This window comes from Cynara cardunculus (genome assembly GCF_001531365.2).
Source record: "Cynara cardunculus var. scolymus isolate 2C chromosome LG 11, CcrdV1, whole genome shotgun sequence".
NCBI lineage: Eukaryota > Viridiplantae > Streptophyta > Magnoliopsida > Asterales > Asteraceae > Cynara > Cynara cardunculus.
Genome location: NC_037538.1, coordinates 11,602,713 through 11,614,335, shown reverse-complemented (window position 1 = coordinate 11,614,335; position 11,623 = coordinate 11,602,713). Strand labels below are relative to the sequence as shown.

General features: G+C 34.2%; 2 protein-coding genes across 8 annotated transcripts in view; one reads left to right on the top strand and one right to left on the bottom strand.

The window, feature by feature from the left end:
• Positions 1-2,153, top strand: part of LOC112521562 — a 7,228-nt gene extending 5,075 nt beyond the window's left edge. For 2 of the 7 annotated variants that reach the window (XM_025130485.1, XM_025130491.1), the window contains one exon: positions 2,061-2,153. The gene's annotated coding sequence lies outside the window, so the exon portion shown is untranslated. The other 5 variants (XM_025130489.1, XM_025130492.1, XM_025130486.1 and 2 more) reach the window with 4 other exon arrangements.
• Positions 2,154-3,360: 1,207 nt separating this feature from the next.
• Positions 3,361-7,936, bottom strand: LOC112521956 (probable LRR receptor-like serine/threonine-protein kinase At1g63430). Its single transcript, XM_025130975.1, has 12 exons — positions 7,300-7,936; positions 7,065-7,197; positions 6,842-6,913; positions 6,615-6,758; positions 6,253-6,402; positions 6,019-6,120; positions 5,595-5,659; positions 4,676-5,136; positions 4,457-4,589; positions 4,114-4,271; positions 3,816-4,031; positions 3,361-3,733 (listed from the first exon to the last, which is right to left on the bottom strand). The coding sequence occupies exons 1-12, from the start codon at positions 7,382-7,384 to the stop codon at positions 3,488-3,490; spliced, it is 1,965 nt and encodes a 654-aa protein (XP_024986743.1). The 5' UTR covers positions 7,385-7,936; the 3' UTR covers positions 3,361-3,487.
• Positions 7,937-11,623: the final 3,687 nt, after the last annotated feature.

Sequence of the window (11,623 nt, the reverse complement as noted above, 5' to 3'; positions counted from 1 at the left end):
CTTTTTCCTGAATTATGGAGCCTAAATACTTAAAACTATCTTTTTGGGGGAATACCCTTTGTTCCCCAATGTTGACTTCAACCCTCTTGTTTGGTTCGAGTATGCAATTCAAAAAAGTGTGAAAGTACGGTGGCATGTTTGTAAATTATGCTTTATGTTAAATACAAGTTTGACAATAAAGTTGAAGAAGGACAACAGACACAAAATGGTGAGAGTAAAACTTTTCAAATTCAAATCTGACATCATTCTTTTGAAGATTTTTGTCACTGAAATGTTAGTATTGTAGGTACTTTTTTACACAGTTAAATACTTAAATGTATTTAATTTTTTTGTATGCGCTGATTACATAAGGAGCCATTCCTGTTCATGTTTTTCAAGGACAAGTCTAGAGGTGATTTATTATTTGCTGCAGATCATATATTTTGTGATAGTTTACTTATACTTCTCAAAATGTATTAACTTATTGTTCCTTGTGGAGTCCATTTTTTTGTCCCTTAAATGACATATTTCTAGTTTCTTCATCATTCATCATTAATTTGTCATCTTTTCCATTTTTAAAACACAACCCCATATGTCATGTTCGTATTCATACGTTTATAGGTTGTTTAAAAGCTAGATAGAGATGGTGGCCTAAAAATACTTGCTGCTGTGTGGTCATTTCAGGTCAAAACTTGATTCTTGGAGTCTTGTATTGTTTGCTATTTGAAAACAGAGAAAATGCATAATTAGTTTGTTAAATGTCGTATCTTTAAAGATGCATGATGCTACTGGTCTTCATTAATTGTCTTGTTTTCTTCTGCCTTGCTTCTATCTTGGATTCCTTTATCTTACAAGCTTGTCTTGTCCCCACATAACCTACAAATAATGCACACAACATCGACTACATCTCTATTAACTTACGGATTAAATATTACTGTAAATTAAATTAGATAACTGGGGTTGTTGACTTTGAGTCTTTGACTTCGGATAATTGGTTCTTGTGTTAGGCTATGCATTAAACACTTGTACCCTTAAGCATGCAATATAATACACATAGTTAGGATTCACTAACTTCATTTGTTTGACTTTTAGTGTATACTTATAATTTTCTTTTGGCACTATATGCCTCCAATGTCTTATCTGATCTTTCTGTATTTTTTATGTTCCTACTTATATGTCAATCGTAGTTTTTTACTCAAAATCTTGCTTGGAATTACATTTCTGGATCATTATCTAGTTATGCAGACCTGTAATTATAAACCGTTCAATCGGTTTCAAGAAAAGGAGACAGTGTTTTAACTTTTATGATAAAAAAGTGCTTACAGTTTCGAGAAATCAGATGTCTAACTGAAAATTTTCTGATGTATAATTCATGAATATGAAATAATCTTTTCAAATTCTCATTAACTGTAGAAGTCAAAGGGTGATACAGAACAGATGGACCTGCAAACTCTGATCATCATGTGGAAAATTCTGTTGTATTCTATATATTCGAGTGACAGTAATATACATTTTTGTGATGGAAGTACAAGAGTATTAGGAACGCTAATATACAATGTAAAAAAGTGCAAAAATTTATATAAATTCATTACAAAATCACCAATTATGAAGCTATTCATCAATTGTGAAGTGGGTTTGGTCCCCCGGGAATCGCCCGTCGTGAGGCACCGAAAATGAGGTCAGCATTGTTATTCATTGATTCTTTAGGAGCAGCTGCTGCTGGTGGTGGTGATGAAGAATTGGAATTGGAACGGTGTTGTGGTTGGAATCTTTGATTGTTGCCTTCAATTGTAACTCTGTGGCAACTGGAAACTGGGGCGGTTACTAGGATCAGAACTGTGATCGCCAGAATCAGTGTTCCCATGAAGATGGTGATGGAGCGACACAGAATGGAATTAGCTGTGTTTGTAGAGACTGATGAGGAGAAGGGAGGAGTGTGATGCCTTTAGATAGGTTGATAAGAGAGTGAGTTTCTTGGAAAAGACAAGAATGCCCTCCTCATGTGTATTGCTCATTACCTAAATACCCCTGTAATTGATTCTTGTCTTAAAGGGTTTGATTATTGTTTTTGTGTAATGTAGGTGGTGGTGGTGGTGGATCTGAGACTTGAAATATTAATGTGAACAAGAGAGAGACTAGAGAGGCTGGAAATGGGCAAATGTGTTGGTTGACTTTTCCTGCTTTGACTTTGATGGCTGAAGTTGGTATTGAAAGGCCCAATGTTAAGTTGGGAGCCCAATTGGTATTTTTTTGGATTATCCACCTTGATTTATATATTTTGATAGAAAATCGACTATTTTACCTTTTGAATTTCAAAAGAAGTTTTATTTGCTCACAAGTTGAATATAAAATGGTAATGATAAACCACTGATTGGTTTGAGTTTGGCTTCAAAGGTCAAAAGTATCAGGAGGTCTCATGTTCAAATCAAAAGAGAAATAAAAATCCTCTTGTGGCCACGGAGTTCAAATGCGGTGACTCCGGACTATCTGCAAAGCAGGTGGCCGTCCTGGGATTAGTCGGCTCGCATAGCGGGTTGGATATCCAGGTTAATAAAAAAATGCTAGTGATATAAAAATGTTGTTAATCTAAGAAACCATAGATCATAACCAGAGTACTTTTAATTCGTCTTTTGTTAAATTAAAAGTCGTAAACTTTGAGGGTAACTTACATTGATAAGGCTTGTACGTTGTATTTGTTCTTGTTAGTGTGTTGAGTCTTCTCAAGGTTATTAGAGTCTCATATGATTAAATCGAAGTGTGTCTTAACTCTTAAGACACCCATGATTATCTAAAAGATGTCGTAATATTAAGGAACCTTTTAACTTTAAAATCTGTTGATAACACTTTATGAACTTCTCGTTTTTTTTTTTCATGAAATTTAAAATATGATATTATTTTATTATAATCTTTTTTCAATAAATGCAATCTCTTTTACAGTTCTTTTTTGACCTTTTAGTAACAATTATGATTTACAAAGTCTTCTTTTATAACCTTGTCTTAATGGTTAGACTTTTGATCTTTTTTTTATTTAAATATAATTGATTTTATTGACAAATTTGCAAATAAGACGTCAGTGATTACGTAACATGTCACCTCCTTCGTCATTATCACGTAAAATGTGGAAATGTAATTGTTTTCGGAAAATGTTATCCTTTTTTATGTCATAATTAGGTCAAATCAAGCATCGTTAATCTAAGAACATTGATAAACCCCAAAAAGACCTTCAATAACCCAAGAGCACTCAAACCAGTGATAGCAAACTCGATACCAGATCAGTTAAGTTACCAAAAAATGTATTGTTTGGTGATCATTTTCGACCGAAAATATTAGATACAATGGTTTCATTGCAATCTAAGGAGTTGAAAAACTTGCACGAAGAAGTCATCAAACGATAATCACCAACACAAGAATCCTAGATGTATATGAGAGAATGTGTGAAGAATTTACAGTATTTGCTATTGCTATTGCTATTGCTATTGCTATTTGTAGCTAGTTTCTACGGGTCGGGTCAAGGAGAAAGCATGAGCTCCGCCCATGCTAACGAAGATGCCTTGGCCTCCGATGAAATCGACGTGTCGATCGTTCTTTCCAACATCCCACAAACGTCTTTCATCGATATCTGATCTCTCGGCCTTAAATGAAGGCATAACGAAACCACTTCACATATCACTTTCAGATCTTCATCCCTGAAATACTTCAGTGCAGGATCTACAACTGAACCCATCTCCTCTTGCTTTTCAAGATAATCTTTTGCCTGCAGTTCATCATTTTCGTTCATAATGCAAATAGAATCGAATATCTCTGATTGATTCAGTGAATGTCCGAAGAATGCTTACCCAATCCACCAGGCAACCTTTGTCCTTGCAGAACGAAGGCCGTCCACTGACGATTTCCAAAAGAAGAACCCCAAACGCGTAAATGTTACCCTGTATATCCAAATGCCGTTCTTCAAACGAGCTCGGGAGAACACATATATCACCTTCATTGCTAATTGAGCGAGAGTTGTTTTCGGATCTCGCCAAAATTGTTTTCCAGCTTTCGAAATCAACGAGCTTCAAGAAAGAGAACAAGAAACGGCATAAAGATCCACATAAACGATAACCATGGTATCAAAAATGTGGCATTAGACCATACCTTTGGTGAAAAATCTTCGGTAAGATATACGGCACTAGAGTTCAACTCGGATATAGTAAACGGTGGCTCGATCTCTGTGTGAAGATACTTGAGACCTTTCGCAATGCCAATCACAATCTTCATTCTCCGTGACCAACTTAGGTTGCACCCATCTTCGTCTGCCATTAAACAAAACCACTATCCATTTAGCCGTTCAAACGACAATAAGTTAACGTCATTGTATATGATACACAATTGTTGGTCCTATAAACTTAAAGTCTCGTTAAGTACTCTATTAGGACGCCAAATGATGGTTGTGTCTCCTAAAAAGCCCATTTTGTTGTAGTGGAATAGACGGACTTACAATGGAGATGCTCATACAATGTTCCGTTTGATGCATATTCGAAAACGAGCATTCTCGTAAACGGAACGCTATCGATACAATATCCAAGCAATTTCCCTGTGTTTTCATGATTCAGCCTCGCCAAATCTGCAACCTGAAGAACACAAGAAATTGAAGTAAAGAACGATAAAGAAGGGTTCATAATAATGCAAGATTTTGTACTTATGATTTATTAAAGACCTCTTTCTGGTAATAGAGCTCAAGATAGCCGGTCCAATGCTCTTCTTTGATGCAAAGCGATATAACGGCGATTTCCGGCCCGCCTTTCATGGTTCCTTTGTAAACTAGACTGTCAGATGAGGACCCGATAATGTTGCTAAAATCCTCACAGGCAACCTCAAGTTCTTGTCGATTATATCTCGCGACCCCCTTCAACATGTTAGAATCAAGATAGATCGACGTACGGTCTTTCTCATTTGTTGATTTCTTCCATAGATTCATAGCAGACGGTTTGCTTTTGCATCTCAGAATGACTGCCAGAAGGGCGATCAGAAAGAGAGACCCGACCATCACTCCGATCACAACCTCTATAACTAAAATCCACACGTGTTTTGAATCATGAGTAAGGGACTTGTCGTGATCTTCAGCAGGACGGAGACGTGTTTCTCCGGCTGTATGGGTCTTTGCTGGTGGAGCAATGCCTGTATTCAGAAAAAACGACCATCTCTAGTTTCAGATGTAACATTTTTTTTCTTTTTTTCGGTAACAGTGGGTCCTCGATTAATTCCATGGACTCTAAAGATAATAGTCAGCAGGTTGGTGCCTGATTGGTTTGGGCTTGGCTCCAAAGGTCAAAAGTGCTTGGAGCTGGAGGTCCCAAGTTCAAATCCAAGGAGGAATAAAAATCCCCTTGTGGCCCAAATGCGGTGACTCCGGGCTACCCACAAAGCAGGTGGTCGTCCTGGGATTAGTCGGCTCGTATAACAGGTTGGATATCCAGGTTAATAAAAAAACAGTCAGGATAATTCCACCTTAGCCATGAGGAGACTCAAACCGTCAACCTATAGGGAGGAGCCTCAAGGCCTATTCCGGTTGGCTTACAAGAAAGTAATTTATCCTAAACGGGAATTTCCTGAGCTCAACAAAGATGGAAACATACCGCATTTTTCAGGAGTACGTTGCTTAGCATCTTTAAAGTGTAGGCAGTTTCCGCGAAAGCTAGTCCTGCAAAGATTCATTTTCATGAAACCGGCTACCTACATGCCCACTCACAACGTCTGGTTCAATTCCTCATTGTGCGTTTGGTATGCAGGACAGGACCATATTTGACGTGACATTAAATTAGGACAGGACATGACCGAGTGGGACAAAAATAGGTGGAACAAAATTCCGAGAGATGAGACAAGATTGGTAAATTACTAAACTAGCCATGTCAGTTTAAACCCTAAAACCTTCCAGGATTATTTCAATTACCTATCTCACTCTTGCCCGCCCAGCGTCCAGTCCTGTCTGCATACCAAATGCATTCTAAGGCCACAAGAAGCAAAGGGAGCATAGCACAACACAAAAGAATGGACGAATACCCGGGAAGATAGTCCAAGCACTTAGGTATGCTCCCAACCAGGAAATTATAGGAGAAATCCGCAACTTTTAAGGATGATGAACGACAAAAACCTTGCTTATCCCTGAACAATAGTCCAATACAACCGATATATCAAATGCACGTATTACGTGTTTCATCTTCGGCATATTATCAAGTAAATCTTGATTATTGACGACAAACGTACAATAGCGACAAAATGAAATCTTGCACTTACATGCCTCGCGAGCCAGAAGAGACACCGGAAGCATTAGAACCTGGAACAGTTCCATGCAGTTTATTTCTGTCCAACCGAAGCTCTTGAAGGTATTCAAGATTGCCAAACTCCAAAGGCAATTTCCCGGTCAGTCCATTCGATTGTAGGTTTCTGAACCAATATAAAAGAGTTCTCAAAAGTAAGCTTCGATACCATGTGAGAATATGTGGAACCCATCAGATTACTCTTCAAACAAGCCCTTGAAGATAAATGGTCCAAATCTAGCAGATGTGGGAGTGGGACCCCGACACAAAAAAAAAAAAAAAACCCCGAAAAAGCACAAAGTTCATTACTTGAAAGTAAGAAATCCGAACATGACTTACATTTTAAGTATGTTATCCAAGTTCCCAATTTCAGGAGGAATTGGCCCAGAAAGCTTGTTCTTCCCCAAATCCAAGACCTTGAGGTATTTCAATGATCCAATTGCCATCGGTATCGAACCAATGAGATTGTTTCCATGTAAAATCCTACATGAATTACAGTTTCTTGATGAATCTTTGGTTTCGTTATTATTTTTAAAGATAAAATAAGACGTTGAAAGAAAGCATACAGTTCTTGTAAAGAAGAAAGCTGAAACAGTTCTTCAGCAATGAATCCCTTTATGGAATAACCAGAAATGTTACTGTAAAAAAGAAATTTAGAACCCCAATTAGCTTCATCACAAAAATCCTGTATAGTATTTGTTTATGAAACTAATAAAAGCTTAAAATCATCCATGGCAATCAAGAATCTTGAAATGGAATGTTTTAATTTAAAAGAAAAACAGTTCTCACAGTTTTGTAACTTGACTTCCAGAACAGCTGACACCAAACCAATTACAAGGATCTGAATCAAGACTATTCCAGTTTGATAAAACCAAAAAAGGGTCCTCAAAAACAGCTTCCTTGAACGAATTTAAAGCAAGAACTGCAAAAATCAAGAACAGGGTTACACGAAACGAATGGTTTTTTTTTTTGGCTAAAAAATCTCTAAAATTTACCTGCAAGTATTAAAATTAAAACTGCATACCTTCAACTGGCTGAACAGCCTCATAAACGGGTAGCAAGAACCCTAAAGTAAGACAGAAGAGTTGAAATGAAATCAATTGCTTCATATTCGCTGCAAATTGTCTATCTTATTTCTCTGCAACACTAAGAAGTCCTCACCGTCGGAGCCTCCATGAATTTACAGAAATACCCATGAGAATCATTAGGGAATAAAGATAGAGGAATCAATCAAACTTGGAAGAAAAATGCTTAAAGGAAGAATCTTTTAGAAAGCAAAATCAAGAACACTACTAGGGTTCAAATCCAGGAATCTTTGGACAGCAACCCATAAACCAAATCAGTGTCGGATTATGAGTAGTCTTGTAAGTAGAAAACTAGAAGAGATTGGTTGCAGAAGCAGAGGGATAACTTAAAAAGGGAAGTGTGTGTGAAGCGGGAATGAATGTTTTGTTACTGTTGTTCTTGATTGATTGGGAAGTTATGGAACAACTTTATTCATGTGAATTTTCCCCAAAAAAGCGAGAACAGAGGGAGTGGGGGTGTGGAGTCGAGTGAGGTGAGGTTTGCAACTGGTTCTTAAACCACTTGCAAATCATTGAATTTGTACAACATGAACTGAATCGTAATTTGACACTACATCATCAGCGGCCCGGCACCGCAACGCAACCATCCTCTCGCATCAATATCTTAAAAACGTTCAAACAAATTTAGAATTAAATTTAGTAATAAAAGACCGGTTCAGAAAGAGAAAAAAAAAAGACCGGATCGAGAAGTGGCACCGGTCTTTAAATAAAAAATTAGAATATAAAAGAATAAAATGGACGGTTATTTTAAAAATATCTTGAACTTCATTTTATTGTAAACTAATTAATCGTAAGAAAATAAAAATAAGTTAAATTATAAGATTGTAAACTAAATAATTCTTTTGACGTCTTTTTCTTTTTAAATTTGTCTTGAATAGTTTTGTATCTTTAATTTGATTTTAGAGTTAATAGCCCGTCGTTTGAGTCCTCTATTAAGGGTTGATCATGTCAAAAATGAAATAAACCTTGTCACGGGGGATGTTGGCGGAGGTCAAATGAAGGTTTCTTCTTCAATTTTGTCGGTCTTGAATATCAAAAATAAATGATTGAGGTAAGAACAACAAGCTTTAACCGAGCATTTACATGATCGGTTTTCAGTTAACCAATAAATGATAATCGGATTTTATCTGGTTTTAATACTTTAATTTTAAAATGATTTAAATAACAAACACCAATCAGTTAAAACAGACCACCATAAAATGTCAAATATCACTAATTAACAATTTTAGAATATTGACCAGATTGATTTTCTTCTTGTCTTAATGACGATGTTTAATGTTTTTATCTATTAAAAAATAAAAATTTATCGTATTTAAAAATTCAACTTTATTAGTATCAAATCTTTTATATTTTTTGTAAATGAAAACAAGATTAAATTTACAATTTTAATTTAATTTTGTAAACTAAATTCGGTTTTCTGAAAAAATAACCATGAGATTCCAATTATCAAGCTTGATGGTCACAAAATGACAAGCAGATTAGAACGAACATCGTCAAATACAATGTTTAAAGTCGAAGTTATCAGATATAATATTTAGAACATCTCTAACAAATATATTATAATTTTTTTTAAAAAATAGAATATCCAAAACCAAGATCTTAAAAAAAATGCTATCCAACTTCAACAATTATTCTGTTTTAACAATTTCAACACTTATATTATTAAAATATTTTATAAATCCATTATTCCAGTACATTTTTAATACAAAAATTATAACACATTCAATTTTATTGATGAAAACAATTAAAATAATATATGTAATATCAGGTTTTAATATTGTTGTTAAAAAACTGTAAAACTTTTAAAATCTCTATTTTAATATAACAGTTAAAAGATACAAATAATAGGCATCAAATGAGCACCTTTTGAAAAATTAAAATAAACAAATTAAAAATTTACAGAATATAAAGTAAACATAACATGGAGGGGTCTCTCCTTGATGCTTCCAAACAATACCTTACAAATATGAAGTGCTTTTAATGTTTCAAATTTGAATAAATAATATTTACAAAATTAAGATAAGGTCGTCTCAAAAATTATACAAATAATATCAGACGTAACAAGTGCATCGTTTTCGTATGTCATTTTCTATGATTTTGTATTTTATTTTCCTAAAAGAACTTTGATAATGATATTTGAATAAAGTACATTTAACTGTAAATCAGATAATTGATCCTTTTAAGTTTTAACATTGCATTTCTAAGTTTACTGTAAATTTGGGTCGAGAATGGAAATGAAAATAAAAATGACAGAGAATGAGAATAAGGATCAATTTTCAAACCTCTCGGTTAATCTAGAATGAAAATTTGAGCTTGTAAGGAAATGAGCTCATTATATTATATAAGACCAAATATTTTCTTTTATTTTTATTTAAATTGATTACTGCTTAATACTTCTAACCAAACACGACCTTAAACTGTAAAAAAGAATTGATAAAAAAATACGTCATACTATACAATAGTGTACAATACTGTACAATGCTACTACTGTATTGAATGTATCCAATTGGTTGGTGTTTTTTCCAGATCAATTAGAAGTTCAAACATCATATGTAGATATTATTTATCAAATTCAGTATAATACATCATCAAATAAACAACAATTTTAAGTACCGTTTGTCTACGTCTTTAAAAACAAACAATGACAAAGTCAGGATGAGGTTAGTAGGTATAGCCGTCCCGTTTTAATTTTTTAGTTATTAAACGTGTTTAATAATTTTAATAGAAAATCATAAATTAAAAAAAAATTACATAATTATTTTATTTAAAAATATCAAAGTTTGCTCATTATATATGGAGGTGTTACATGTAATATTAATAATTAATGCACCCTGTATATTCTTCTTTTAGGTTGCTCTCTTGATATTAAAATTAGGTTGGACCACCCTCTCCTCTTAATTGCTTTGGGGTTGAGAGGTATTTATAGCTTATGTACCATACACATACATAATACATCAATTATTAAATAAGGGTATTTTTGTCTTTTTTTTTAATTTGTCATTTAAAGCATTTCATTCTTGGTTTTAAGTCATGAAAAGACCACAAGGTGACAAAGTCAATATGACTATTTTATGGGGTTTTCCATTTAATGTTAAATAATTTAAAAGAATTAAATTATAATTTTACAGATTTATTTGAGAAATATATTTGTGATAATGGGCTTTGAATAGCTAGAATTTTTGGTTACTAACCCAATTGATTCAAAGTACCATCATGCCCTCACTCGGAGGTATGATGTTAAAAACTAAATAATACCGGTACTTTTTATCTTAGTGACTTGACAGGGCCAATCTATGCTCGTCAATCCCGCACCTATCTAGCCTCCTATCAACACTTTAGACAATATGTATCCGTCTAACTTCTGTTGTAGGGAGCATGTGTAAGATCCCACATTAGTTTTGGGGGGGGGGACAAATGTTGCCTTATAAGGGGCTTGATACCTCATTTATCAAACACGTTTTAAAACTGTGAGTCCAGGTGTGGATAAAACGGACAGTATCTGGTACAGTTTGTCTGCAATGTTGTAGATGGTATGAGAGACGGTAATCGGACTGGTCTGTCAATGAGAACGCTGGACTCCCAAGGGGGTGGATTGTAATATCTCACATTGGTTGGGGAGGGGAACGAAAGTTGCCTAACTCCTCTATTAGACACATTTTAAAACTGAGTCCAAATGTGGAATAAAGCGGATAATATCTGGTAGGGTATGTTTGGAATGTTATGTTTGATTTTCACGTCGCTAGAGACTTGGACCATTTATCATCTATATATGTCAAAGAATCATTAGCGCAACAATATTCGAGTTATCAGTAGATTCCAATATTGCGAAAGATGTTCGATCTTCACTAAAGATGAGAACTATGCATACATATTTGTCATATATAAATATCATATATAAAGAATTATTTAGAGCTTAATGGAGAAAACAAGCAAGTGAAATAAAATTTTGTTATGAAAATTAAGTGTAAATTTTAAAAGATAAAATAATGTTTATTTATTATATATTATAAAACATTTGACAAAAACACTTAAAAACTATTTTTTATGCATGAAGTACAGTTATTAATGCATATTACTTAAAATTCAAGATTTCAAATAAATTATACATAAGTACAACTTATTAAAGATCCATTTTTGAATTCACGTAACTAACTATAGATAAACTAGAAGCGTACTCGCACAATGCAGCGAGATACATCATGATTTTAATATTTCATTTTATTCCTTATCTCAGTCGATGTTATAATATGACTTTATGTGATT

Coding starts and splice junctions, on each gene's coding strand:
- LOC112521956 (XM_025130975.1), bottom strand. CDS start 7,384: ATGAAGCAATTGATTTCATTTCAACTCTTCTGTCTTACTTTAGGGTTC. Junction 5,137..5,594: donor ACGTACTCCTGAAAAATGCG/GTATGTTTCCAT, acceptor TTCTGAATACAG/GCATTGCTCCACCAGCAAAG. Junction 4,590..4,675: donor AGCTCTATTACCAGAAAGAG/GTCTTTAATAAA, acceptor TGTGTTCTTCAG/GTTGCAGATTTGGCGAGGCT.